The sequence below is a fragment of the Aspergillus tubingensis genome (genome assembly GCF_013340325.1).
Source record: "Aspergillus tubingensis WU-2223L DNA, scaffold_8, whole genome shotgun sequence".
Lineage (NCBI taxonomy): Eukaryota > Fungi > Ascomycota > Eurotiomycetes > Eurotiales > Aspergillaceae > Aspergillus > Aspergillus tubingensis.
Genome location: NW_023336282.1, coordinates 2,298,224 through 2,325,139, shown reverse-complemented (window position 1 = coordinate 2,325,139; position 26,916 = coordinate 2,298,224). Strand labels below are relative to the sequence as shown.

The 26,916-nt window shown below is 50.7% G+C and overlaps 8 protein-coding genes across 8 annotated transcripts; 4 read left to right on the top strand and 4 right to left on the bottom strand.

Annotated features, from left to right (window-relative positions):
• Positions 1-255: 255 nt before the first annotated feature.
• AtWU_07133 (60S ribosomal protein eL37) lies at positions 256-939 on the bottom strand (the record flags this gene model as incomplete). The annotated part of the gene is made up of 4 exons (XM_035502242.1): positions 256-395; positions 525-596; positions 788-850; positions 936-939. The coding sequence occupies 4 exons, from the start codon at positions 937-939 to the stop codon at positions 256-258; spliced, it is 279 nt and encodes a 92-aa protein (XP_035358135.1).
• A 589-nt stretch (positions 940-1,528) lies between these two features.
• slu7 (mRNA splicing protein SLU7) lies at positions 1,529-2,959 on the bottom strand (the record flags this gene model as incomplete). Its single annotated transcript, XM_035502241.1, has 1 exon — positions 1,529-2,959. One exon carries the CDS (start codon positions 2,957-2,959, stop codon positions 1,529-1,531), a length of 1,431 nt encoding a protein of 476 aa, XP_035358134.1.
• Positions 2,960-3,326: 367 nt separating this feature from the next.
• Positions 3,327-8,397, top strand: AtWU_07131 (DNA-directed DNA polymerase zeta catalytic subunit REV3; the record flags this gene model as incomplete). Its single annotated transcript, XM_035502240.1, has 2 exons — positions 3,327-3,561; positions 3,620-8,397. 2 exons carry the CDS (start codon positions 3,327-3,329, stop codon positions 8,395-8,397), a joined length of 5,013 nt encoding a protein of 1,670 aa, XP_035358133.1.
• A 350-nt stretch (positions 8,398-8,747) lies between these two features.
• Positions 8,748-12,511, bottom strand: AtWU_07130 (RNA dependent RNA polymerase; the record flags this gene model as incomplete). The annotated part of the gene is made up of 2 exons (XM_035502239.1): positions 8,748-11,983; positions 12,073-12,511. The coding sequence occupies 2 exons, from the start codon at positions 12,509-12,511 to the stop codon at positions 8,748-8,750; spliced, it is 3,675 nt and encodes a 1,224-aa protein (XP_035358132.1).
• Positions 12,512-14,096: 1,585 nt separating this feature from the next.
• On the bottom strand, positions 14,097-17,732 carry AtWU_07129 (uncharacterized protein; the record flags this gene model as incomplete). The annotated part of the gene is made up of 9 exons (XM_035502238.1): positions 14,097-14,693; positions 14,770-14,886; positions 14,945-15,070; positions 15,128-16,327; positions 16,375-16,527; positions 16,586-17,203; positions 17,294-17,388; positions 17,439-17,586; positions 17,655-17,732. 9 exons carry the CDS (start codon positions 17,730-17,732, stop codon positions 14,097-14,099), a joined length of 3,132 nt encoding a protein of 1,043 aa, XP_035358131.1.
• An 818-nt stretch (positions 17,733-18,550) lies between these two features.
• Positions 18,551-20,480, top strand: AtWU_07128 (oxidoreductase, FAD-binding protein; the record flags this gene model as incomplete). The annotated part of the gene is made up of 4 exons (XM_035502237.1): positions 18,551-18,892; positions 18,989-20,042; positions 20,091-20,272; positions 20,328-20,480. The coding sequence occupies 4 exons, from the start codon at positions 18,551-18,553 to the stop codon at positions 20,478-20,480; spliced, it is 1,731 nt and encodes a 576-aa protein (XP_035358130.1).
• Positions 20,481-21,140: 660 nt separating this feature from the next.
• AtWU_07127 (aspartate-semialdehyde dehydrogenase family protein) lies at positions 21,141-22,341 on the top strand (the record flags this gene model as incomplete). The annotated part of the gene is made up of 3 exons (XM_035502236.1): positions 21,141-21,168; positions 21,223-21,480; positions 21,536-22,341. The coding sequence occupies 3 exons, from the start codon at positions 21,141-21,143 to the stop codon at positions 22,339-22,341; spliced, it is 1,092 nt and encodes a 363-aa protein (XP_035358129.1).
• Positions 22,342-22,698: 357 nt separating this feature from the next.
• AtWU_07126 (40S ribosomal protein eS4) lies at positions 22,699-23,846 on the top strand (the record flags this gene model as incomplete). The annotated part of the gene is made up of 4 exons (XM_035502235.1): positions 22,699-22,712; positions 22,852-22,989; positions 23,061-23,345; positions 23,507-23,846. The coding sequence occupies 4 exons, from the start codon at positions 22,699-22,701 to the stop codon at positions 23,844-23,846; spliced, it is 777 nt and encodes a 258-aa protein (XP_035358128.1).
• Positions 23,847-26,916: the final 3,070 nt, after the last annotated feature.

The following is a 26,916-nucleotide window of genomic DNA, read 5'->3' as shown; positions in this document are numbered from 1 at the left end:
TTTTTTTCTTCTTTCACATTGTCGTCAATATATGCCATTTTTGTGTTTCTCTAGAATAAAGAAATGCTATGACGGCAAATATGAAAAAAAAGACCGTCCCAACACCAACTCCACGGGGAATAGCGTCTTTTTTATTGCCCCTAGCATTCGCGACCCGGTTCACGTCGTCAAATGCCAACCGGCCCTGTCATACCAGCCCTGCCTCCAGCCTCCGAGAACGAAACGAAAACGCGACAGTCATCGAAAGGGGGGAATCTAGTGGTTCTCGGGACCACGAGCGCCCTTGGGGGTGCCGACCTGGAAGCCGTTGTGGAAGCGGCGGTGGACCTCCTTGAGGTGACGCATTCTGCCGGAGCCGGTGGTCTTTCTGCGCTTGGCCTTCTCGCTCCAGTTGACTGTATAAAACGAACATCGTAAGCCAATTTGTTCATCCAAACACTTTTTCATACAATCCATATCCAAGGTTTCCTAAGGAACCAGCGGTTGTTCTTCGTTGGTGGGGTTTTGGGGAAATGGATTCGTACACTTGCGAGTCTTAGCGGCAGGGTAACCGCAGTTGGCACAAGTCGACTTCTGGACGTGGAAGGAGCGGCGGCCTGTTTTCAATCCGAAGAGTATTAGCCCATCTGGTCGTTTTCCCCATAACCTCATGTATATGTCCCTCCCGGCAGTCATTTATTATTCCGTTCCTTCTCTCATCCATTCCGTTGGTTGTGTAGAGATATCCCGTATAACAATTCCCGCCCGGAGGACATATATAAATTTTCGGAGTAGTGTAAATACTGACCACAACGCCGGCAAAGAGTGTGAGTCTTGTTGTGGCGCTTTCCGAAGCTGGAGGTACCCTTCGCTGTAAACAGAATCGGTATGTCAGTCTGGATGTTGTTCTCGTCGATAGATCGGACTGGGCGGTGGTATATCGCGTTGGCACGTACTCATCTTGAATTATGTGGAACTATATGGCACAATTTGTTAGCGACGGAAAATCGAGATTAAAAAAAATTCCCGACCTGGGGAAAAATGACAATAATCCCACGTGAGGGCGCAAAATGGACCTACCTGGCGATTCCGTTGAAGGGCTGGTTGTCGTTGTCGTCGTCGCTGGGCGTATCGAAGTTGCTCTGGGATCTGGGGTGGTGTCGCTTAGCGAGTTGTGGTTGTCAGGGCTTGTGCCCTGGTCCCGTGATTCGCCGACAGCCTCAAGGGTGAGTCTGTCACATGACTTCATAACTGCAAAGAGTAATTCTGTTTGCTCCGGCAGGATCCACTTTATTGCTCCATTGCACTAGGCTACTAGGGGACTAGGGTATCGCGGCCCGGGAGCAATAAGGCTATCTATGCATCTACCTAACTACTCCGTACTTAGTCCAGATAGTGATGAAGAATCTATACCGATAATAAGACTGGAATTACAGATTATAGCTATAGAAGAAGATATCAGGATATGCACAATTTGGATGGGTATCTATGACAACTACTATGCGCCTATATAGCAGATCTGGTGAAATTTGTAATGTTATAGGAGCTTTTAAACAAGCTCGTCTTTGCCAATGAATGCGGCCATAGGATCGTCGGCTGCAAGTCGGCTTCGCTTGTATGACTCGATTTCTTCCTCGGTGATTCCAGACTGCACCTCCATGAGCGTTCTCTTCTTAGCATTACCGTTAGATGACTCCTTCGGCTGATCTGAAAGTTGAGCATCATCAACAGCTTCATGCGCGTCGTTATCTTCATGCTCAGCGGATGGCTCGTCACCATCGGCCCCGTTCTCAGACAGCATCAGCAGCTGGTCTGCTTCCTGGAATGCGCGCTTCCCATCTTCACCAGTACAGTAACTGTTTTTGACGGTGGAAAAGCAGCAGGCGTATCCCCACTCAAAGTTGTGCCACCAACTTCCCCAGACGCATGTGTGGTTGTTGGTGAAGATGTCTTCAGCATACTTCGATTTGGCCGCCTTCTTTGGTGCTCCCTTAATTGCACCCGTCTCGTCATATTCGACGAACCTCTCGTTCTCAACAACCATTGTATCCCGCAACGGTGTGGGGTCGAGGTGCTCTTGACCACCATACTTATCCAGAAGAGCCTTCCGTTGAGCTTCACGTTTCGCCACGAACTCTGCCTCCTCCTTCTTCCGCATGACCTCTCCAGCTGTCGGGTTCGCCTGCAGGTGGACCTTCTGCGCACCACGTTCTTGTGATTCCCAGGCATATCTTTGCGCCTTCTCAAATTCAGCAGCATCACCTGAAGCGCGGACAAAGTTCTCTTCGGCAACAAGTGCTGCTGCCTGATCATCCTGAGCGCCCATATCAACCATCCGTCGTGTCTTCGGGTCGTACTTGGCCGAATCGAGGTCCAGGTTCAGCAGATACTTTGCCGTGTCTTCTCGGATACGGAGGTTGCGAGTGGCGGTGCTCTGTTGTCTTCCCATGTCGGACTCCTCAGCGTAGCGGGCTTCCTCCTGAGGCGCATCTTCATCGTCATCGGCCTCGCCGTCCTTGCCCTCATTTTCGCCATCCTGTTTGGTGACTCGTTTCAATTTCTCAAGTTCCTCGTACTCCTCCACCACTTGTCGATATTCGCTCGGATCGTAGCCGTTCCACCGATCTCTCTTCGCATCCCACCCCATGTTGACGTCTTGTATAACTTCATCCGCCTGAATATCTTTACCGGTCCATTTGGCACCATGCTTTCGAGGGCGACTCAGACACTCTTTCGTCTTGTGGGTCATGGCGCCGCAGTTCTCACAGGCACCTTTCCGGTATTTGGTGGCCGCGGGACCAGCACGCTTGCCACGATCGTACCATTTTGACTGGTCTGCTGTCGACTTTTGCAGACGTTGATGCTCTAGGTAGTCATTTGCTTGAGAGTCGTCGTCGATATAGAACGGCTTTTTCGAAATGAAAGACGGAATATACTCGTTGCGCTCTTTCGACGCCACATCGGCGGGCTTTTTAGACATGATGGCGGATGGCAGGGTTCAGAAGGCGCAAAGTATAGGGGAAGGGAGTACGGGCTATAGCGCCGCCAAAGGACTCAAATTTCTCTAGTAAAACCAGCAGATGTGTGTGAATGTCAAATTCTTGATTCTATCTCCGCGCTGATGGGAGTCGGCGACGGTTCCGTATCACTCACGTGACCTGGCGTAATACCCGCGCCACCCAGTCGCGTAAACTCAACCACAACTTCCTACACGTCGCAGTCAAAAAAGAGAGTTGGACGGCGAAGCAGTGGGTGATGTTGTCGGTACCTGATTTATTGATATGACGCGACTCGGAAGTTCTCGCGCGTTCGGTCGCTGACAGCTTCCGCTGTCCTGAAATCAAGCTATGGAGCCCTTCCAAGTGCGCCTTAACTGCGTGGATCACTACCAGGCAACTCCGTCAGAACTCGACCCTCCTCTGCCTTACAGGGATGGTGCGGCTGGGAAAAATGATAGATCGAAGGTCCCCGTAATTAGGATCTTTGGGGCTACGGAGACTGGCCAGAAGGTGTGCGTCCATGTGCATGGCGCTTTTCCTTATTTGTATGTCGAGTATGACGGTGATCTGGAGACAGAGAAAGGTTGGTCTGATAAAAGGTGTAACAATATGGTATGTTCATGCAGCTAAGTCCTCTATAGTGAGCTCCGCCATTAGGAGTCTCCGTCTCTCGATCGATCATGCTCTGGCAGTAAGCTACAATCGCAATGAAAATGCCAAGAAGATACCCTTCGTCGCACACATCACTCTGGTGAAGGGTGTTCCCTTCTATGGGTATCATGTGGGCTATAAGTTCTACTTTAAAATCTATCTCACGAATCCCATTTATATGACCAGGCTGGCGGACTTGCTACTTCAGGGCGCTGTCCTTAAGCGTCCTCTACAGCCATACGAAAGTCATTTGCAGTTCGTTCCGCAGTGGATGTGTGACTACAGTTTGTACGGATGCGCCTATCTGAAGTGTAGCAAAGTCAAGTTTCGCAGTCCGGTCCCAGAATACTTTGAACTTACTGACCTATCCCATCGCTGGCACCACCGATCCGTACAACCCGACGACCTGTTAGACGACTCTCTTTTTCCAAAGCAAAGCCATTGTCCCCTAGAGGTCGATATTTGCGTTCAGGACATTTTGAACCGCTCGGAAATCAGCGAAAGACCCATTCATCAAGATTTTACTGAACTCTTCAAGCAAATGACTTCTGATGAACGACTTGTTCCAAGCATGGCAGGTTTGTGGCAGGATGAGACACGCAGGCGGAAAAAGCGTCTGGGGCTCGAACCAGGCAGTAGTCCATTCGATCCCAACGAATTAGTCTCTTTGTCCGTTAACCCAAGAGATACTTCTCGAGGTGGCTGGATCCACGAAGAAGAGTATCGTCAAATGGCTGCGCAGACCGTTAATGAGGAGAAGCAGGAGAATGGTGGCGGCGATGTAACATTCGATGATTTACTTTCGCAGAAGCCCTTCGCCCAGGATGTAAAGACTGCGATGCAGAGTGTCGAGGATTTCTATCCGGACAAGAACGATTTTGATAAGTATCAACAACAACCTGTCGAGCCTGATACGGCGGCGAACGCAGAAGTAAACGTTGATGAGAGCGCAGCTTGGCCTGCGGTCTCGGATGATGATTCATACCTTTCCGGCGATGATATTTTCGACGTATTACCCGGAGAAGACAATGACCGGGAAGCTGCAGACACCTTGGATGAAATCGAGGCCGGAGATATCCTTGACCTAGCCCAAGACGAACCGGGGTACTCCACTGATGAACTAAATGCCTACGAAATGAGTGCGACGCGAAAAGCAGGTTCGGATGAAATAGTCGGACGAACCGAAAGCCGAGAGCTCAGCCATAATACTCTGCGCAAGCGGAAAAGATTCTTCGATGACACCCCATCGCAGATGTTAGATAGGCCGCGGAAGTCTCGGATAGCTGAAATTCAAGTCAACAGTACAACCCCCAAGATCGAAGATGCCGCCAACACGTCGGATGCGGATGCAGTTGTAAGGGGCAAATCCTCACAAAAAAAGCTATCTCAGTCCACTGTGCGCTCTAAGAGGCTTGAACAGAGTGGAAGGCTCAACTTTCCGGTCGTTAAAGACCCCAATGATCCTATGACAATCTTGCGCTTCAGCCAGGACGGTGCGCCTTCTTCTAAGGAACTTAGAGAACTAGAAAAAGATTTGGCCAGTTCTGGACCAGAAGTTATTTCGAAAGACATCAGAGCGGAGAACAACTCATCACAACCGCAGTCATCAGTCACTGTAACAAGTCCTGATGCTGGCATAGATCCGCAGATTTTGGAAATCGCATCAGGATTCTATGCTACCTTTAACGTGCCTATGAATGCTCGCATTTGTTTCTTGCGAAATTTCTCTCCCAGTACTAGTGAGGTCGCTTCGACACCTCATTGCTATGATTATCCGTCCGTTATTTATCAGAAAGCGCACTACAGCGATGAGAGTGATGTGCCTGACCGTGCGAGGGATTACGCAGGTAGGGAATTCCGCTTAGAAGGTAGTGGTATACACTACCTCCCCGACTTCGATCCGTCAGGGCGGTCTATGGCTATGCTAGGGGAATTTACCCCACCGAGAGACAAAAATGAACAAGAGGTGGTTGACCAGCAGCTGCGGGAGTTCTCTACTGCTAGGTTTTGGGAGTTTGCCCCTGTTCCTCCAAGCCGCTCAGAAGTCATCGAATGGTTCGAAAAGTCTCAAGCTGAGGAGAAGGCAGATGCCGCTCAACCGCAAACACCCAAGCAGATGCAAATGAAGGCGAATGTCTTGTCACAGATCGAGGGCCCTACTCAGAAGAATGACTATGGCTTCAAATATTCACAAAAACGAAAGTCCACCAGCGTCGAGCACCAGACACAGTATATGAGCATCATGAGCTTGGAGGTGCACGTGAACACCCGGGGTGTGCTGTCGCCGAACCCAGAAGAGGATGAGATCACATGTGTGTTCTGGTGCCTGCAGTCGGAAGATGAGGACCTTGATGCCAACGGTACGGTGCCAGGGGTTCATGTAGGCATGATATCTCAATCGGAAGACGACAGGCCAGATACTAAGGCATCCAAAGCCTTGAGAATCGACTGGGAACATGAAACCAGCGAACTAGACTTGATCAATCGTGTGGTAGACATTGTTCGCTGGCATGACCCCGATATCATCACTGGCTACGAGGTACACAACAGCTCTTGGGGCTACTTGATCGAGCGAGCAAGGAAGAAATATGACTTTGACATCTGCGATGAGCTGTCCAGAGTGAAGTCGCAAGCCCATGGGAGATTTGGCAAGGATGCTGACCGATGGGGCTTCAACCACACCTCTTCTATTCGAGTCACTGGACGGCACATGATCAATATCTGGCGAGCCATGAGAGGCGAGCTGAACCTGCTGCAGTATACACAGGAAAATGTTGCCTTTCACCTGCTGCATCGCCGGGTCCCACACTATTCGTTTCAGAACCTCACAGACTGGTATCGTAGTGGGAAGCCTCGCAACATACTGAAAGTAGTCGAATACTTCGTCTCTCGCGTGCAAATGGATCTCGAGATCCTAGAGTCAAACGAACTGATCCCTAGAACCAGCGAACAGGCCAGGCTACTGGGAATCGACTTCTTCTCAGTATTCTCTCGTGGCTCTCAATTCAAGGTTGAATCTCTCATGTTTCGTATTGCCAAACCAGAGAATTTCATACTCGTCTCGCCGAGCAGGAAACAAGTTGGCCAACAAAATGCCCTTGAATGTCTTCCACTGGTCATGGAACCCCAGAGCGACTTCTACACCAGCCCTCTCGTCGTACTAGACTTCCAGTCCCTGTACCCCAGCATCATGATCGCCTACAACTACTGCTACTCGACATTCCTCGGACGAGCACACCAATGGCGAGGCCGAAACAAAATGGGATTCACGGACTACAAGCGCCAGCCCCGAATGCTAGAGCTACTCCAAGACAAGATCAATATAGCCCCCAACGGCATGATCTACGCAAAACCCGAAGTGCGCAAATCCCTCCTCGCACGCATGCTCGCCGAGATCCTCGAAACGCGAGTCATGGTCAAGAACGGCATGAAACTCGACAAAGACGACAAAGCGCTCCAGCGCCTTCTCAACAACCGACAACTAGCCCTGAAACTAATCGCCAACGTCACCTACGGCTACACATCCGCCTCATTCTCGGGCCGCATGCCCTGCTCCGAAATCGCCGACAGCATCGTGCAATCCGGCCGCGAAACCCTCGAAAAAGCCATCGCCTTCATCCACTCGGTCGAACGCTGGGGCGCCGAAGTAGTCTACGGCGACACCGACAGTCTCTTCGTCTACCTCAAAGGCCGAACCCGCGACGAAGCCTTCACCATCGGCGAAGAAATCGCCAAAGCCGTCACCTCAATAAACCCCCACCCCGTGAAACTCAAATTCGAAAAAGTCTACCACCCATGCGTCCTCCTCGCCAAAAAACGCTACGTCGGCTTCAAATACGAACACCGTGACCAAAAAGAACCCGAATTCGACGCGAAGGGTATCGAAACCGTCCGCCGGGACGGCACACCCGCCGAACAAAAAATCGAAGAAAAAGCCCTGAAACTTCTCTTCCGCACCGCCGACCTCTCCCAAGTCAAACGCTACTTCCAATCCCAATGCACAAAGATCATGCAAGGTCGCGTCTCCGTCCAGGACTTCTGCTTCGCAAAAGAAGTCCGTCTAGGCACCTACAGCGACAGAGGCCTCCCACCACCAGGCGCCCTAATCAGCACAAAGAAAATGATCGCCGACCCGCGCTCCGAACCCCAATACGGCGAACGCGTCCCCTACGTCGTGGTCACTGGCGCCCCCGGCGCAAGGCTCATCGACCGCTGCGTCCCGCCGGAAACCCTCCTGCATGATCCCCACCTCGACCTAGACGCAGACTACTACATCACGAAGAACCTCATCCCACCCCTCGAGAGGATCTTCAACCTCGTCGGCGCGAACGTCCGTCAATGGTACGACGAGATGCCGAAAGTGCAGCGCGTGCGGCGCGTCGAGGGAGCAATGTTACGCGGTCCCGGTGGTGGTGGGCGGAGAACCCTCGAGTCGTATATGAGAGCGTCGACGTGCATTGTCTGTAGGACTAAGCTACGGGATACTGATACCCCGCTCTGCGGGAACTGTTCAAGACAGCCGCATCTTGCGATGTTCGATCTTGTCTCGAGACAGAGGGCGGCGGAGAAGAGGGTGGTGGATTTGCAACGCATTTGTAGGTCTTGTATGGGGGTGACGTTTGGGGATGAGGTGAAGTGCGATAGTAAAGATTGTCCGGTTTTCTATTCGAGGACCAGGGATGAGGCGAATTGGCGGTATACGAAGGCGGTGCTGGATCCGGTGGTGGGGTTGTTGAGGGATAGGTGTGAGAAGGAGTTGGAGTGGTAGGTTGGTTTGTTGGGGGGGGAGGGTAATTTGGTTTTTTGATTGCTTGGGATGGGGTTAGAGGTTGGTTTAATGGGATAGGCGTTTTTTTATATAATATAAGATGGGCTGTGAGGGATGGGTTGGGCGATGTATGGTTACCACAAACATGTATACTTTTTAACGGATGGTTAGAAATATAGTGCTTAATGCTCAAATGGATTATGATGGATCAGTTTGTGCATGCCTAGGCTGATAGTTACATTCTAGTTATGACGGTAGGTGAAGCAAGATAGTTCTGCGGAACAAGCGTCACAGATCGAAGCAATCAAGAACGACAGAATGTAGTATATTCAGACGAGATAAGACCTGTCTCAAAGCCCAAGCAGCTCATTGAGTTTATCAAGAGCAGTAGGCTCAACGTCGTCTTCCTCCTCGATGATCTCCTCGCATTCGTCATCTCCCTCGATGAGTTCCTCCACGAGTGGTGTTACTGAAGGGCTTGCAATGACCGGTCTGGGCATTTCGGGCATTTCAGGAATTGCTACGTTGTCATCGATGTCTAACAAGGAGACCTGTTCCCTACTGGGGGTGCTTGAAGATATGGATGGAAGAGAAGGCGATAAAGTGGGTAGGTCTGAGATGTCTAAATCAAGCATTTGATCGATGATGCTCTCGCTGCTCTTCGCGCCTGCGTGGCTGGTGGAAGGACTTGCAGTTGGAATTGGTTGAGTGTGTGATGCATTGGCTGCGCGTTCTTCGTCTGTGAATAGGCCGAACGGGTCTTCGTACAGGGTATCAGGTTTATCTGCAGTGGGAGGGACTTTGGTTGGGTCAATTTCCACAGGATCGGAGTGAATATCTGGAGGCAGATAAACATCGTAAAGACCACGGGCAACTCTACCCAGTATATGGGGAAGAATCCAGGGGAAGCTGATCAGAGGTAGTTGATTTATCTTGGGAGTTTCATGCGGTGGAGAGTTTTCGCGATGTTTCTTGAGCGCCTGGGTCATTTCTTCATGCGTGACACGGTACATAGCGACTGCTAGTGGTGCCAGTAGCTCGAACGTTCTACCGTCCACCCTGTTGTAGCATTGCTTTCTGAAGGTTTCGCGGTGCGCGGCTGATATTGCACCAATTTCTTCGTGGAATTTGTAGTCCTTGCTCATGTGTGAATGGTTAAGAATAAAGGTAGACCAGACTTCAAACTCGGTCTTGATCTCATGCTGTGCCATGATTCGCCGCATGGCTGTGTCGTATTCATTCTTGAGATTCTTAGCGAATGTATAGAGGTCTTCACTGACTTCGATTGAACAGTTCAGGATTCGCTCGTCAAAAGGCATCTCCAAGCTTGGCACGAAGTCCACCCTCTCAACAGCGTCATAGAGCTGACCGAGAATCTTCCTGGAGCAATAGATCTGGTCTTTTGGCTTAGGCTTCTCCATAAAATGAGGCCACCTTCGTGGCTGAAGATTGCGGGTCATGATAGCCGGTCTTCCTGTTTTGTTGTAGTCCACGGCATCGGAATGGAGCTGAGCAAGTCGGATACACTTTTCTTCGTTAACACCATCCTCAAGCTGATCTGCCCAGGCAACGTGGGCGTGAGCGATTGTTGGAAGACTGTCATTTTTCATGTACATGACAAAGAAAGAGGTAACTTCATCGACTGTGACATCGTGGTCTAGATCCTGTGCCTTGTTGCTTGTGTAGCGCATTGGGTCTAAGAACCAGTCCTTGTGAATCAAGTCTTGATCCCAAATAACCAGGTAGTCATCACCATCAAGGTCTCCACCGGAACACATGCTGGCGATGTCCCGATCGCCGGTTTGCGGTAAGACGACCACATCACGGAGGCTGTGCAGCTCAGGCACGTTGACTGCCCGGACCACACGAATGTCACCTGGATGAAGAGAGGGATTGCGTGCCAGTATACAGAGCCCTTCGATGACTTCGTATTGTGCACCTCCCTCAGAGCCACTTGTACGAGGGACCTGAAGAAAGATCTCTGGCAATGCTGCCAGCTTTTGCTCGGGAGAAGCGTCCTCCTTTGGTATTTTATCATAAAAGTAGCCCTTAAGGATCCCCGTCTCATCCATGACGCCTAGTAAGTTTGTGCCATTGTCAATGACAATTTTCGCCTTTTCCTTCAGGTACTTGATATGCCAGGTCCGCCACAGGGCTAGGATAGATGTGAAGAATGGCTCCTTAGATCGCCGGAAACCATCAGATACCATTTGACTGACGGTAAGAGTCGTCTGATTCGGATCAACGTACTTTTTGAGTACCTCGATTGCTCGGGAGTCACTTTCCATGGCCTCATTGAGAGCACGCAGCATGGACTTGAGTTTAGCATGAAATACCTCGTCAGGAATCCCGAGGGTGGACATGACAAGTATCAGCTGGCGGTTCAGTGTAGCCATTGAGTACTGAGACCATCGGATGATCTCCAAGCCGTTATGGACGGTCGGAAATTTATTCTGACTCTCTCGAATATGAATCTCTTGAGGCTGGGCATCGGAAGAAACAGCAAGCATACCCTTGCAGCCCCCAAGACGGAACTGAAAGGCTGATGGAGGCTCGCCCGTTGGCGTCTTTATCTTGAGCTCAGTCATTGCCATTTGTGCAAGAAACCTCGAGATCTTTCCGACTCCATCAGAGAAAGTGTATCCATTTCTTTCCACATCAGGAATATTGCGTATCTGTACCGGGCAACCAGCTACTGCTCGAGTTGTTGAGAAACATTGGCCTAGTCGTGCTGCGTACTTTGCCACATTTCGGATATCGCTAAAATGACCCATCCAAGCACGGATATTGGCCGCTGTAAGGTCAGGCAATGGAGCGAAGAAATAGGCCCCATGCTCACGAAACTGGGAGTTCCCAAAAGCAAGGAATTCGTATCGTCGGTCTCCAATGACGATGCCATTTGCCAGGGCTCGCTTGATGCGGGTGAATATCTCATCATTAGAATTATCGCTTCTAGCATGAATGCGACCATAAAGCTTCTCATCCGTAAATCGAACTCGGAGAAAGCGATCTGCATGTTCCATGTAGCGTCTAATAATCCTGTTCGAGATGTCCACTGACGGTAGATTGTAGTATACGGTGCTGGGGGTGATTGTAGCGGATCGCATATGACAGCAGTAAGGAGGTATCTTCACCTTAGTGGCTCTGACCCCTCTGATAAATGGAAGATCAAATATCTTCATCGGGTCTAAATACTGCTGTTTTTGACTCGCTACATTCTCCAGAAGCTTTCTTGCCTTTGCTTCCCCGAGCTCAGCTAGTTTGGCGGCGAACTCATGCGTCATGGTAAATTCGGAAAGGTAGCCATTGGAAATGCAAACTTCAAGCTGATACCGAACTGCGAAGGGCAGAGGGACATAACTAGAGTCAATCAGGTCATTCAATGACGACGTTGACAAACTGGAGGCATCGGACAGATCGATCCACTTCCACACTGGCGGCATCCTCTCTTGTCTATCATCCCATTGAATAAAGCGGTCAGTCTCCTCAATAGAAACATTATAATCTTGGAACATTGCACTAAGCTGAGTGAAGAGTTCCTTCTGGCAATCTAGAGGATAACGGATTCTGAAGGCATTCCATCGACCTGCGGAAAATTGTAAGATTAGCCAGTGGAAAAATAGAAATAATAGAGACGACTAGCGACAACAGTTGATGCAGAAAATGAGGGCATACCAATGTCTATGATAGGCTTTTGCCTTGGTAGGCTGACTGGGAGCGTAGACAAGTTGAGAGGGTTGTGGACAATATGTGTCTGGCGGTACCAGCAGTCTGAGTCCCTCCAGCTTCCCGGCTCATGGAATGTAGCACTTATATCGCTGATTCGGCGGTGATACATGGGAGGGGATTCGAGCACGGTCAAGTGCGATACCACCCCAGTTGTAATATTGCGTGACTGAAAGATCTTGCCCAGCTGTCTTAGGGGGATTCTGAGGCGATATGTGTACCAGGTATCGGGGGAAGAGGTTGAGGTTGATTTGCCACTAGAGCTGAGTATCTGAAGCTGGAAGAAGACGTGAAGCTCTTTAATTTTCAGATTGAGTAGCAGGAAGGGTTTCCCGAGGGGCCCAGCTTCGACCGTCCGCATTGGTAGAAGTGTTGTTTCGTTAAGCATAACTCCAATATCAAGTGAGGAAATTGGGATTGTCTGAAAGAAAAAGTACACCAGATGAGAGTTGACTTCTGTGTTTGCGGTTGGGGATACTTACGAGCTCAGCCGGATAGCGGACATTGGGACGCACTGGGCTTGGAATCTCCAGCTCTGAAGGCCTGGGCTCTTCGAGAGCAACAAAAATGCGTACTTCTTGTCCGCTTGAAAGCTTGATGCTGTATGAACCATTTTTCCAAAAATCGGAACGGGGTGGCGGTCTGGTGAATAATTAGTGATATCCTAGGATTCATGACCTGAACGAGGGACCAACTTGAAGCGAACTTTCCCCCTCGACTCCAACTGGCCATGATGGTCTTCATAGATATCGATCGAAAAGATCGTGCCTTCGCTTTTGAATGCGTGCCAGATAGTACGGGCAGTGATTTTGGGAGGCAGTCCAGTGAGTTTTATTGCAACACTAGCCCACGATCTCCATGGAGCTGGAGGAGGTAATATGTTGTATAGACGTTGTTGCCCCCTCGGCTGCCTCCCTTGCCCTCGCCAGTAGGAACCTTGCCCCCTCGTATGCTGTTGCTTGCCTCGATGGGGCATGGCCGCTGGAGGTTGAGCAGACTTGGAGGCGGATGAAGTGTGTGAGGGGAAGGGAGCAGAAGAAGAAAGTGGAGGTAGAGGGGGATGTGGGGATGAAGATGATAAGAGAGAAGGAGAGGATGAAGAGGAAGAGGAATCTGGGGGTGAAGGGAGGGGAAAGTGAGCTGAGGAAGAAGGCGAGTTGGCAGTGAAGTGAGGAAGAGGCCGGGGGGAAGAGAGAGAAGACGGAGAAAGAAAGAGAGAGACATGGGGAGAATTGGCTCTCGAGTGAAGCTCCCTCCCGCTGTCCGGGGAGAGAACTTCGGGGTCATCTTCTGGATGTACCTCCATCAGCTTCCCTTGTCCACTACGCTCTCTTACTCACTTCCTTTCGTTGTCTGAGACTATGACCTTGACTGGAGGTATTAGTGAGCTGAAGGAGCAGGTACCGAGGAGAGCGCTGTGGTTGGTATTGCGGACAAGACTAGACCTGAGTGCACATTACACTAATCTGAGGGCCGGGAAAAGTCAAGATAAGAGCAGAAGTGAGAAGTACAAAGGCGTCCTGGGGCTTTTTCTAGCTCATTTTCAGTATTTATAATGTCTCAGCCATGTGGCTTGACCAGTCGGAATCTTCCTGCGATAACCAACCAAACTCATGGTTAGAGCCGAAAAGTGAATGAGACGAAATCAGCCACAGCACTTGCAGATTCTCACAGGCGAGATGAATTCTCACAATGACACCATTGAGTGGAGCCTCCGGGCGTTTGGCTATGGCCCATCTACTCTTCAGATGCGCCGCCACAGAGCAACCTGACCGGGGGCTACAGACCGAGAGTTCAATGTGGCGTAAATGAATACGGATGATGCTTTGGACAGTGTCCATTAGTACTGGGTCCAGCCCTCAATCTAGGTACTTCAGAACCGGACGGATCTAATTAAGGGCGCGTCAACGATAGCCTAGGCTATCATACCAACTAACGTATATACAAAAATCATTATTCATGTAAGCCTCATACTACTGCTGTGTCTGATCATTGGCGGCGGACAAGGACGTGCTTGTGAAGAGGAAGTCCTTCGAAAACTCCAGATCCATGTCCAGGTCTATGTGCTGAAGTTGGTTCTCTTCCAAGCTGGCGCGAGTCCGAACTTGGTCGGAAGTGTCACATTCGCTGCGTTGTGACGCGGGGCTTCGCTGTGCGCACGGCTGGCTATTTAAGTCGGCATCTTCGAGGGGTGTTCGCCTGTGCTGGGGTGTTACATTTCTAGACTTCCTGCCGACCCTCATTTGCTGCGATGATGGATCAGCCGGAGGAAATGCATTATCCATCGTCCTTTTCGGGCTCCGGCAAGGAGGAGACGACATGCTATTTCCAAACGGTTCCACCTGTGAGTTTTCAGGCTGGGTTTGGAGCTCGTCCTCCGCCGGTTGCGTTTGCTGTGTCATGGTTGTCGGGGAGGGCCTTGCACTAGACCTCCTCGTCTGTTTGCTCGGGGGTCTCGTCCCGTCGGTCTCAACTCGGATCCCCATAACATTCATAAGACGTCCGATATGTTGCTGGGCTTCAGAAAATTCCCGGGCTTTTGCGGCTCGCTCATTTCGTAGTTGTTGTACCTATTTTGACTGATAAGTAAATGCTCAAGCACACAGATAAAGAGGAATTGCTGCTTCTGGCTGCTTCTTGTCCTACCTTCTTTTCTAGGTGGTGTATCCGCTTATCCTTCGTTTGCAGCTCCTTTGTGGCGTCGGATGCGGCTGCCTGCATGGCCATACGCAGCGAGAATATTTCTTCCTTTTGGGTCTCGTACTATTGAATGTGAGTTAGACATTGGGATTCCCGTACAAAATCAATCGATGGATCCTACCTTTGTACTTGCCGCCGAAAGTTGAGCCTCATAATCTCGAACAGTTTCTTGTTCTACTTGCAGGCCCCTTTCGGTTTTCTCGATTGTGGACGCCAACTCGTGGGATTTCATCCTCTCTTCCTCAAGCTGCATAAACCCATTAGCATCTCTTAATTCCTGCCATTGGGATATTAGTAATCCTACCTGAATGCGAAGGTTCTCCATTCCCCTCTCAGTGTCTGCCTTCTGGGATAGAATCTGCTCTTTGTCCTCATCCTTTTGAACTAGAAGCAGTTCGCATTGTCGGAGCTTCTCTTCAAGTCCCGCCAAATCCTGGTTGAGGGAGTCATTCGTTTTAATCAGGGAGGATTTCTCTTTCGAGGCTTCATCTAGAGCGTTCTGCAGGTTCGTGTTCTCGGCCCTTTGGGCTATCATTTCATCCTGCAATGATTCCAGCTGATCATCTCTTTCGGTTATAGATGCAACCAAGTCCAACTCCCTAGTTCGGGCCTTTTCTACCTCACTTGCCATAGTATCTTGAAACTCGCGCCTCTGGTCTTCAAGATCTCTTCGAGCTGCGTCGAGAGTTGCCGACAATTCTTCAGCACGGATGGATGCAGCTTCCGCATGGGTCTCTAAGCGAGAGATCTCCAGCCGAAGCCCGCCAATTGTATCGGATGCTTGTTGAAGTTGCAGCTCCAATGCGCCATTTTGTTCCCTTAGCTGCTGCGCCTCTGCTGAAATCGCGTTCCGCTCTTGCTCCATCGCCCGCAGTGGGGCTTCGACATCATCACATCGTTGTTCGAAATCATAGCACACCTCCTCCATCTTACGCATAAGGCTGTCGTTTGACACGCGCGCATTAAGCATGAGTGTTTCTGACATAGAGCTCCTCCAGTCAGACCGCGAACTAGGCGCGGAAACACCCTCACGGACGTTGAGTGTCGTATAGGTTTTGGCGGCACGAGATGATTCTGCTTCTGAGAACGAGCATTTTTGGCCGTGTAGTAGCTGCTTGTTTTGAGCCAGAAACATCTGCAGGGTGGCATTACCAGCTATCGTGTCCTGAGTTGTGGTCTGTGATAGCAGTGCGTGAAGGTAGAAGGATAAAAAGTCATAAATTAGATCATTTTCCAGTTGCGAACGTGCAGCTCCGCATTCTTGAGAGCCGTGGCATGATGATGAAGCGTGATTCCTCGGGAAGCTTTCAATTATTTTCCACAGGACTTGCTGACATTGTTCAAGAGGTTCCGCAAAGATAGCGGAGTTCAGCGATGCCGAATGCAGCCCCGTGACCAGCGACTTGGCCACCAGAGTATGAGTCAGGCTCGGCGAGCTGGTAGTATCTAAAGAAGACACAATATATTCAAGCAGACTGCGTATCGCGGTGACGCCTAAACACGCCTTGAATGAGTTAGTATAGCCCCAGATGGCAACATGGGTTTACTTACCACACTTGCCCCTACAAGGCGTGGTATATACTCTGATGTCAGCACACCTAGCACGAACTTGCTGTCTCGACTTATAAGCCCATCGACAGCAACTCGGGCTATATCGGTTGATAATGCGGCAACTGGAAGCAGCGATGCCAAAAATGTCGCACCCTGACGATGATTAGCATGTGTCCACATTACCGCAGATCCGAGATGAACCAGCACATACTAGCATCTGAACTCCAGAATCAATACCACTCCTGGTGATCTTCTCCCGCAGCTTGGCAATCTTTGAGCCGTTTGCCTTGACCCAGCTTTCTCTCTGTTCTGGCTCAACTCTATCACATATCTCGATGGCCAAACGAATACTCTCGGCTGATTTATCTACCGTTAAGTCACTGCAGCTATCAGAGCAAGCGAGAATGACGCGCAGGACGACGAGGTCCAAAGTTTTGAGACCCCGCTTGGGGCCAAAGAAATGGTTGACGCTTTGTAACCATGACGGAACAAACCGCACACAGCCTTTCTCGGTCCCTGGATCTTCTAAGGATGCCATGCGTGCAAAGGTTGCTAGACAGAGAAGGTTGCCCATGTGGTCACTCAGGTTACGCAGCGTTTTCGTGAGCTCTACCTGAAGGCTAGCCATCACTTCGGACGGGATCTCTTCGAGGAGCCGAGGTGATCTTTTGATGCCATTAGAAATTTGGTTTAGAGGTAGGATGTTTTCTGCACGGGGATCTTCTCCCATTGTACGTATCATCTTTTCCATAAACTGTGTCAAGCGTGCGGGTATCATGAACTCAGGCGGTAGAGGAGACGCCAGGATGGCGGTGCACACCAAAGCATACTAAGAAAGTCAGTCCATGAAGCTCATAGCTCGACAGTATTACTAGCCACCCGTGGCTAGCAATTCTCTTTGAATAAGGGGCGTACGAACCTCTGCCTTGTCATCGCCGATAACACCTTGAAGGAACTGATCGAGAAGACATGGATGTCGCTCCAGCAAAGCATCCCGAACCGCGGGTGCTGAAACTGCCGAAGATCAGCCTAGCCAATGCAACTAATACAAGCAATGAGCTTACCGAATGTCCCAAGTAGAGGTAACGCGAAACGAGAGCGCGATAGACCATCCACGAGTACGTCAACTAGAGCCCCGATTTGACAGGGCTTGTGAGAGGCCCACAGTCGAATGCTTTGTGACGTTGTTGATTGAGTCAAGCTATATAGGTCCTGAATGTGCCAGGGATTAGCAAATAACGCATTGACCTAAGATGTTCGCGTGGAGTAGCGGAGTTTACCTGAAATGAGGGTGCATAAGGGGCGGTAACGAGGCGTTCCACCTCGCGACTCAAGCGAATACTCTGTTGATCTGGCATATCTACTAACCTGACTCCATCTATGGAGTGAGTATCCATGAGCTAATTAATAAGGGCCACAGATAAAATGGGGCGCGCCGTTCCCCACGAGGTTATCGTTAGCTTGTCTTTTGACTGCGGTGGGAAAGATTTGATGTTCTGTATGTAGCCGGTTGCCCCATCAACAACTGGGCGCGGGCCATATGGAGCCTGGCAGATAAGCAAGTGGGGACAATGAATATGATGCAAGAATAGCCGGTGATTGCTTTATCAAAATGTTCCATTGAGCACTATGCATTCACGTTGTCCTTTACAGTGACAGGGTATAGCTTTCTGGCAGGATGATCTACCCTTTTCGGTCCAATCCGAGCCATGTGTGCCTGTTCCTGCCAAGTCGTAGCCTGCCTGTGTTCCTGAGGCACCATCGGAGTTTTGGCCGATCGCGTTCAATGATAAGCAGCAACCCCTCAAAACGTGGGGATCAATCATCGTTGCTCAACCTTCACCAATGTGGGGGTGAACCTACTTTTGCGCACCTCTAGACTTAGACAAGACCATTTCCACTATCCAGCAAAGGCAGGTTTATGGCATTCTACTCGGCCTATTTCCGATATCTGCTGTACGTCTCATCCTTAGCCCCGATGACGTTTCTCCTCGCGCCGAGGCCAAGCTCCTATAACGGGCTACGACTGGATGATCGGAGACCCCATTTTCGGCCTTCGAGGCCTAGTATGTCTTTTTTAACCGGACTGGGAATGTAATATATATTGCTCAATTCAACCCTTAATCTTACAGATAGCAATATTCCTCACTCCCCGTGGATCCGAGCTCGTGAGACAATGCGGCCGCTCAGCCAGGTGCCTCGGGCATTCCCCGCACATCTCCGCGCCCTTCAATGCCGGCCCAGCGCCCTCTCGCCACGCCATTCCTTACCTCTTCAACAAGCAGTGCGTTGGGCTAGTTCAAAGGCAGGACACAAGAATGACGGCAATACTGGACAGGAGAACGGTGCCAATACTGGGCCTTCTGGCAACCGCTCGGGTTCTCGAAATTCAGGCAGGACCCTGTTAGCCTCTGCCCTGGCTGCGGGCGTCGGCTATGCATATGCTGTGACGAGCGGACAGTCCCAGTCTCTGGATAGCAAGCATCCTAAGTATGGATCTGCGAAGGATTTTGAGAAGGTAGAAAACTATCCGGCTCTCCCGTGTTCTTAATATATATATATATATATATGGTAAATCATATGTACTTGACTAAACATCGATTTGAACAAACAGGCCATTGCAGAACTGCGAGCCACGCTTGGCGATGAAATCATCAGCACCGACAAAGACGATCTTCAACAACATGGGTTTTCAGAATGGTCCAGCATCAATGCTGATCGTCTGCCAGTTGCCATTGCCTACCCGGCGAGTACAGATGATGTTTCCAAGATCGCTAAGATCTGTCACAAATACAAAATGCCAATGATACCCTACTCCGGAGGTTCTAGTCTGGAGGCCAACTTTTCGGCCCCTCTAGGTGGATTGACCATTGATTTCGTGACGATGAACAAGATACTTGAGTTGCACGAATCTGATATGGACGTTGTGGTCCAACCGTCCATTCAATGGATGGATTTGAATGAGAAGATTAAGGACAGCGGTCTTTTCTTTCCCGTTGACCCGGGACCGTCTGCAATGATAGGTGGCATGATTGGGACAAACTGCAGTGGAACCAATGCCGTGAGGTACGGGACCATGAAAGACTGGGTAATTAACCTTACTGTCGTGCTGGCGGATGGTCGGGTCATTAAGACACGTCGCCGTCCACGCAAAACTTCAGCCGGGTACAACCTGACAGGAATGTTTGTTGGGTCTGAAGGAACCCTTGGTATTGTGACTGAAGCTACCCTGAAATTGACGCCGATTCCAGAGCAGACTCGTGTCGGCGTGGTGACCTTCCCCACTGTACGTGATGCGGCATCCACTGCCATGCAGCTTGTTCGAAAAGGCATTCAAGTACAATGCATGGAGATTCTTGATGAGATTCAGATGGATGTCATCAACCGCGCCGGAGGAACTGGAAGAACATGGAAGAAATTGCCCACTCTATTCTTCAAGTTCTCCGGCACCAAGGCCGGGGTGGCGGATAGTATTAACCTGACTAAAGCACTCGCGAAGAACAACAACGCAAGCTCGTTCGAATTTGCAAGAGACGAGCGAGAAGCACATGATTTATGGTCTGCGCGAAAACAATCGCTCTGGAGTATGCTGGCGCTAAGAGAGCGAGGATCCGAAGTATGGTCAACCGACGTTTCCGTGCCGATCTCTAGATTGCCAGACATTATTGGTATGCTTTTTGACAACCCAGTACCTGGATGTTAGCTAACCATAGTAGAAATCTCCAAGAAAGAACTCGATGACCTGGGAATCTTTGCCAGTATCCTTGGGCATATTGGCGATGGCAACTTCCACGCAAGTATCTTATATGACCGCACTATCCAAGAAGAAAGGGAGCGAGTGGAAAAGGTTGTGTACGACATGGTTGATCGTGCATTAGAAATGGAAGGCTCTTGCACTGTAAGACATCCGCAACCTGAACTTGTACATGAAAGCATGACTGACCAGTTTCCAGGGTGAACATGGTGTGGGATTGGGTAAAAAAGATTCACTGAAAAAGGAGCTTGGCCCAGCCACGATTGGAATTATGCGTTCCATCAAGAAGTCTCTTGACCCACACTGGTTATTGAACCCTGGCAAGATCTTCGATTATGAGGACGAAGCATAGATGGCGCGATCTGCTCTCTCAGCCGAGGATGGCATATGCATAGTAAATAGGGGCAGGCAAAAGACTGTACATATCAATGGCTAGTTTCATCACTTTCAACTATATCGACCCCATCCACTTAAGGTCTAGTTCGAGGCCCTAAAATGATGCCATTCACATTTCTATAAAATCGGAGCAATCGACCAATCAGATTGGCGGAGAATGCTACGGAGTGGTTAGTCAGTCAGTAGTGAGGGCTGAGTCACAGCGGGGCAGATGTGCTCCGGAGCGATATCGCAGTTTTAATCGGTAACGCCACTCTTGTCCCTTTCCAACTTCCGCATCATTGTCCAAGAGGTGAGTGCAATTCGTTTAGTCTGCTCATAGTTCAATCACATTGTGGTCATTGCAAAGCGACTCGTTTGTCTACGGTGTCATAAACTTCAAAAATGCCGATGGTGGAGATACAACTGTGCTTTCATCCCTTGCGGGGCTCCGTCGGTTAAGGCGCTGCAACCGGATGTTGGCCATGTCTCCCCGTGAGCATGTTCCAATTGAGATTTTTGATGCCAATGCTTTTGTTTAAATCATCCATCGTTGTCTCATTGCCTATAAAAGACGTGTAATTGACAACCGTCAGATTACGAGAATCGCAGAGCGACCTACTCGATATCAAATAAAATGGCCTCATATCCTAAGAAGAAGTGCGGTATGGATACAACACTCGCGATTCATCTGTGGCTGCGTTGCTGATAATGTCCAGGTGTTTTGGGCGCCACTGGCTCCGTGGGCCAGCGTTTTATCCTCCTGCTTGCCGACCACCCTTTCCTGGAGCTGCACGCCGTCGGTGCGTCTGAGCGCTCTGCGGGCAAACAATACAAGGATGCCGTGAGATGGAAGCAGTCTACGGCTATGTCGGAGAAGCTTAGCACACTCGTCCTTCGTGACTGCAAGGCTGAACAGTTCGCTGACTGCGATCTCGTCTTCTCTGGACTCAACAGCGACATTGCGGGTGATGTTGGTATGTGGTTCTTTGCCCAGGCGACAATACTACCTGCTGATCACAACTGTTACAGAGATGGAATTCATCAAGGCCGATATCCCCGTCTTCTCGAACGCGAAGAACTACCGCAAGCACCCTCTCGTCCCTCTCGTCGTCCCCACCGTCAACCCCCACCACCTGGACCTCATCCCTCACCAGCGCAAACACTTCGGCCTGAAGAAGGGATTCTTGGTTTGCAACTCTAACTGCGCTGTCATTGGTGTTGTCATCCCGTTCGCTGCCCTGCAGGCCAAGTTTGGTCCCGTTGAGGAGGTGGAAGTCTTCACCGAGCAGGCTCTCTCTGGAGCTGGTTACCCGGGTGTCCCCAGCATGGACATCCTGGACAACGTCATTCCTTTCATCAGCGGTGAGGAAGACAAGCTTGAGAACGAAGCCCAGAAGATCTTGGGCTCCTTGAACGCCGATGCTACTGCTTTCGAAGAGCAGTCCGGTCTCCGTGTTGGCGCCACTTGCACTCGTGTTGGAGTCACTGACGGTCACATGGCTTTCGTTTCCTTGCGCTTCAAGAACCGCCCCGCTCCCAGCGCAGAGCAGGTGGCCCAGGCCATGAGGGAGTACCAGTCGGAGGCTCAGAAGCTGGGCGCTCCTTCTGCACCCGCGCAGGCTATCCGGGTGTTCGACGAGCCCGACAGACCCCAGCCTAGACTGGACCGGGACATCTCCAAGGGCTACACCGTTAGCGTCGGACGGGTGCGCGACGGCAATGAGGGTGGCTACTTCGATCTCCGCTTCGCTGCTCTTTCGCACAACACCGTTATCGGTGCTGCTGGATCGTCCATCCTCAACGCGGAGGTTGCTGTCATCAAGGGCTACATCTAAAATTGTGAAAAGATCTATGGCATATAGCGATTAGACGGCGTCAGATATCCTTTTGTTTCTAGATATTTCAGCTACTAAAAGCAAAAAGCATTGAACAAGAGTCCAATACTATTAAATGAAGCCTAGACCCAGTATTGATTATGTAACACATGTGACCCACCAGGCTAGTACTGGTCGGGATTAGTGGGGCTGGGCTAGAGAACAGTACTAGTGCTAGGGCTAAGCCCCGCTGGCACCAGCCGCTAAGCGAAAAATGCAGATGGGCTGGATATCAGCCGCTGAAGTCCTTGTTCCGTCTCTTTCTTTCCCTTGCGACACTTCGACAACTAACCGGTTCAAGTCGACAAAGCAGCCAAGATGCCTCGCGGACCGTGAGTTACACGCCCTACGCTTTTCTTATTGCACGAAGCGAGATCATCGGTGGAATTGCGTTTTCACCGTTTTTCGTCGCTACGGCAGAAGAATTGAAGATTTTGAGGAGTTGAATACTAACCACCATGCTTCGTACAGTAAGAAGCACCAGAAGCGCCTTAGCGCGCCTTCTCACTGGCTCCTGGACAAGATGTCCGGAACCTATGCCCCCAAGGCCTCCCCCGGTCCTCACAAGCTCCGGGACTGCCTGCCCCTGATCGTCTTCATCCGCAACCGGTACGACCCATCCAACGATTACGAGAGGAACGAAGAGAATTCGAGGAATCGGCGGACTGACAGGTTTATAGTCTCAAGTACGCCCTTAACGGCCGTGAGACCAAGGCGATCATGATGCAGCGTCTGATCAAGGTCGACGGCAAGGTCCGCACCGACCCTACCTACCCCGCTGGTTTCATGGACGTCATCGGCATCGAGAAGACCGGCGAGAACTTCCGTCTCATCTACGACACCAAGGGTCGCTTCACCGTCCACCGCATCCAGGCTGAGGAGGCCGAGTACAAGCTCTGCAAGGTCAAGCGTGTTCAGCTCGGCAAGGGCGGGATCCCATTCTTGGTTACGCACGATGCGAGAACGTGAGTGCATACTCTCTACAAGTTCCGCGTCATTCAGTCGTTGGACCAAGCTTTGGTTGATCGGCGGAGGACGACAGAACTAGAATCGCAGTTCTTTGCTGGAACACAGTAAGGAGCCGCAACGTGAGAACAAAGCGTGCTAACAAGGGCTTTTCTTATAGCATCCGTTACCCCGATCCCGCCATCAAGGTTAACGACACCGTGAAGATCGACATTGCCACTGGCAAGATCGCCGACTTCGTCAAGTTCGACACTGGTGTTGTCGCCATGGCCACCGGTGGTCGTAACATGGGTCGTGTCGGTGTCGTCACCCACCGTGAGCGCCACGATGGTGGTTTCAACATCGTCCACATCAAGGACGCTATTGACAACACCTTCGCCACCCGTGAGTCCAACGTCTTCGTCATCGGTCAGGACAAGCCCTGGATCTCCCTGCCCAAGGGCAAGGGTGTCAAGCTCTCCATCGCCGAGGAGCGTGACCGCCGCCGTGCCCTCCAGTAAATGTGGCATGGTAAGTGATGTAGGCTGCCGGAAAAATAAAAGCGTTGAAAAATTCCGCTGTGGCGATGACATCTTGTCTTGCTTTGTGGACCTGTATGACGCCGGTTACGATAATTATATGAAGCGTTATCCAGAACAAAAAAAGAGAAAGAATTGTCTACAGGACACAAAGTTACACCTGTTAACTACTGTACCGTAGACTTGTACACTAAAGCAAGGTCAAGATGCCAAGTCTGTCTGCCTGTGATTGTATGATACCATTAATTCTTTAAAGTCCTTAGTTCATTCCTTTCCTGGAATTTGTAACTGGGCCAGTTGCAGTAGGACATTTCTTATTCTTACCACCTCCAACTTCCCTCGTCCCCCTTTGCTTTGTCTATTTCCCCGACCCATTCACAGAGCAACTCCGCCGGATACTCCCGTGCCACCCCAGCAGATCTATCTAATCCATGGTAAGACTCGCGCAGATGCTACTATCTGGACGGCCCATCGCCTCGAGTCCACCCTGTCGTGACCTCTAACAGGGATGCTACGGTGCTGGGGACAACAGGGTGGGATGGTAGATGCAATCCATTCATGGGTCCTGGGAAAAAGTTTACGTCTCACATCCCAAGGCGGGAGCCAACCGATCCAAAAGGGAAGCTGCACTTGGAGATGAATGAACAGTGGCTGGAGCAGTTGGCCGAAGTTGATCTGGTGCAGTGGTCGACCCATCGGACTATGAGGAATTGCGAGTCTTGGGGGGTCTCCTGTGCTGCCTTGGTTCCGTTGAAATCAGCCAACCGAACATCTCCTTTAGCCCATCTACTCTGTACAAGGCTACAAGTAGGAATGTAACACGTCAACTGGGCTGCTGCAGGTCAGTATGGATCTTCTCCTCATCTTTCTCCTCTCCTCTTTTTCTCTTCCCCTCCTCTCCCTATTAGCCGTGGGGGGTAGTGGACTAGGAGGGATTTAGCGAGAAGAGACGGGACCTAGAATGGGAGAACAAAAATAATAATAAAAAAAATAAATAAATGTGAGTTGTTGCGTGGGATGAGGAGACGATGGAGTATTCGACGGACGGACTGTATCTTAGTTCTTGGTTGCTGATGCCGGTGCAGATTGCAGATGCCGCTCTAGTCGCACTGATGGGATGGGATGATAAGAGAGGAATTGATTCATCTGGATACATCCTCCTGCCGGCGCCCCTTTGGCCCGATTCCTCCCCTCGATCCTCGGCATATCAGAGGAAGCGCCAAACTAATCGGGTGCTGACCATGCAGACTTAGCCACCATGTCGCATGGGTTAGTTTGCGTTAAGTCAACTGACAAGTCATCTTGACCTAGTCGATCTCGCTGTGATTGATAATTGATATTCGACCATCGCCGTGGTCGGACTTTCCTTCGATCCACGCCTTCTGGCGCTCGGGATGGTTCGGTTAAGCTCAGAAAACAGGATCAAGGGGGGAAAGATGGGGTTGCGATCCATCACTTGCGGGTTGCGCCTTTGCTTGAATGTTTTCTTTTTCCACCTCCGTATCTTATTCCCCTCTGTCCACCTTCTCCGCTCTCTTTTCCCCCTTTGTCTGGGAAAGGCTTGCCCACCATCTTCCGTTTGTGGATGGAGGTGCCTTAGGGTTCTTGGATGTCTCTCGGCCATGTCAGGCAGGATACCGGCAGGATTCGTCCGAGGGATCGAGGCGGCACGATCATCGAGGGAAAGGTGGCATCGCACACACTTGTATCACAGTGTCCGTTGCTCAGTCCAAGGGTATTCACATATTGCTTCCCCCGCGAGCCCTGGAAAAAGCAGAAGATGCTCGGCAGTGGTCTTCTCTCCGTTTGGTAGATGAGTACGAAGGTTATATACCTACCTGGCCTGTGAGCGAGGCTTTCGAGATGTTTGTCTCAAGCCACGGTGACATAGCCCACCCGTTAACTCGCTTCTACACACACGCACTCGTCCACGCACACCATACATACTTCCTTAGCCTCCGAGCCAGGCTCATGCATGCTGCACGTCCGGAACCAATCCGGGTCTAGCAGGCCACGTCTATCTGGATGGACAGGTCGCTGTCCGGGAATGGTGACCAAGCTATAATGCTCCTCACATAGTGATCAACTATAGGCTCTGGCTGTAAGCAGCCCCCACGCATCTGCACGGCAGATGGCTTGTGAAAGCGATTGTTTTCGCACAACGTCACGTCACAACATGCGGGAAACACAGAGAACAATCATGTAGGTATGTATGTAGACATCATATGTAAGTAAGCGGGCGTGTTGGAGACGGGGGACCAGGCAGCCGAGTGACAACATGGCTACGGACTACGAGCGGTGGTTATCTAGGGTTTGGCAAGGTCCTGACAACCGTTGCGCTCTTGCAGAAGGACTCCTCCCGCCTACATACAAGCCCAGTCAGCCACCCATCAATAGTTGTCGCTTGCCATGGCTGTGGCTATCCGCTCCGAGTCTGGACCTCCCGGGCCGTGCAAGTAAGTACAGGGGCGTTGAGGTTCCAGGTCACCCTCTCTGCATGCGACAGCTCAGCGACACAGCCCTGTCTTTGCAGGATGGTAACCATACTGGCCTAGACGTAGAATCCGGCGAGGAAGCAAAAGTGGTGAGTCGTGACACAGGATGGAGGGAAGGAAGGAAGCTTCAATTCTTTCACTTCTTGGACATCCCTCTCTCTCCTGAAAGGGACGCCCCGTGGCCGCGAAAACGGCGGCGGAATGAGCGGGTCTCGACGACTAGGGTCATCACGGAATACATTGGCCGGAGTACTCCGGTCCAAAGTCCAAGATGAAGATGTCTTACTCTTCCTGGGATGCTTGTGAATGGCACAACGTGGAGGGAAGCCGTGTGCAGCGGCGCTGCCGTGGCTATCTGCAACCCGCAAGTTCCGGCGTCTGATGATTGCAGCAGAATTGATTCGGATGGCTGATTTCTAACTTTTGGTTTCTATTCTGCCTCTTGCTGTGACCCATCGACAATATTGCCTCCTCCTCCCATAGTGGATGGAAAGACGTCTAGTCTAATAATTCGACAGTAAGTTGATGCCGGGCACACCAGGGTTTTCTCCCAAGCG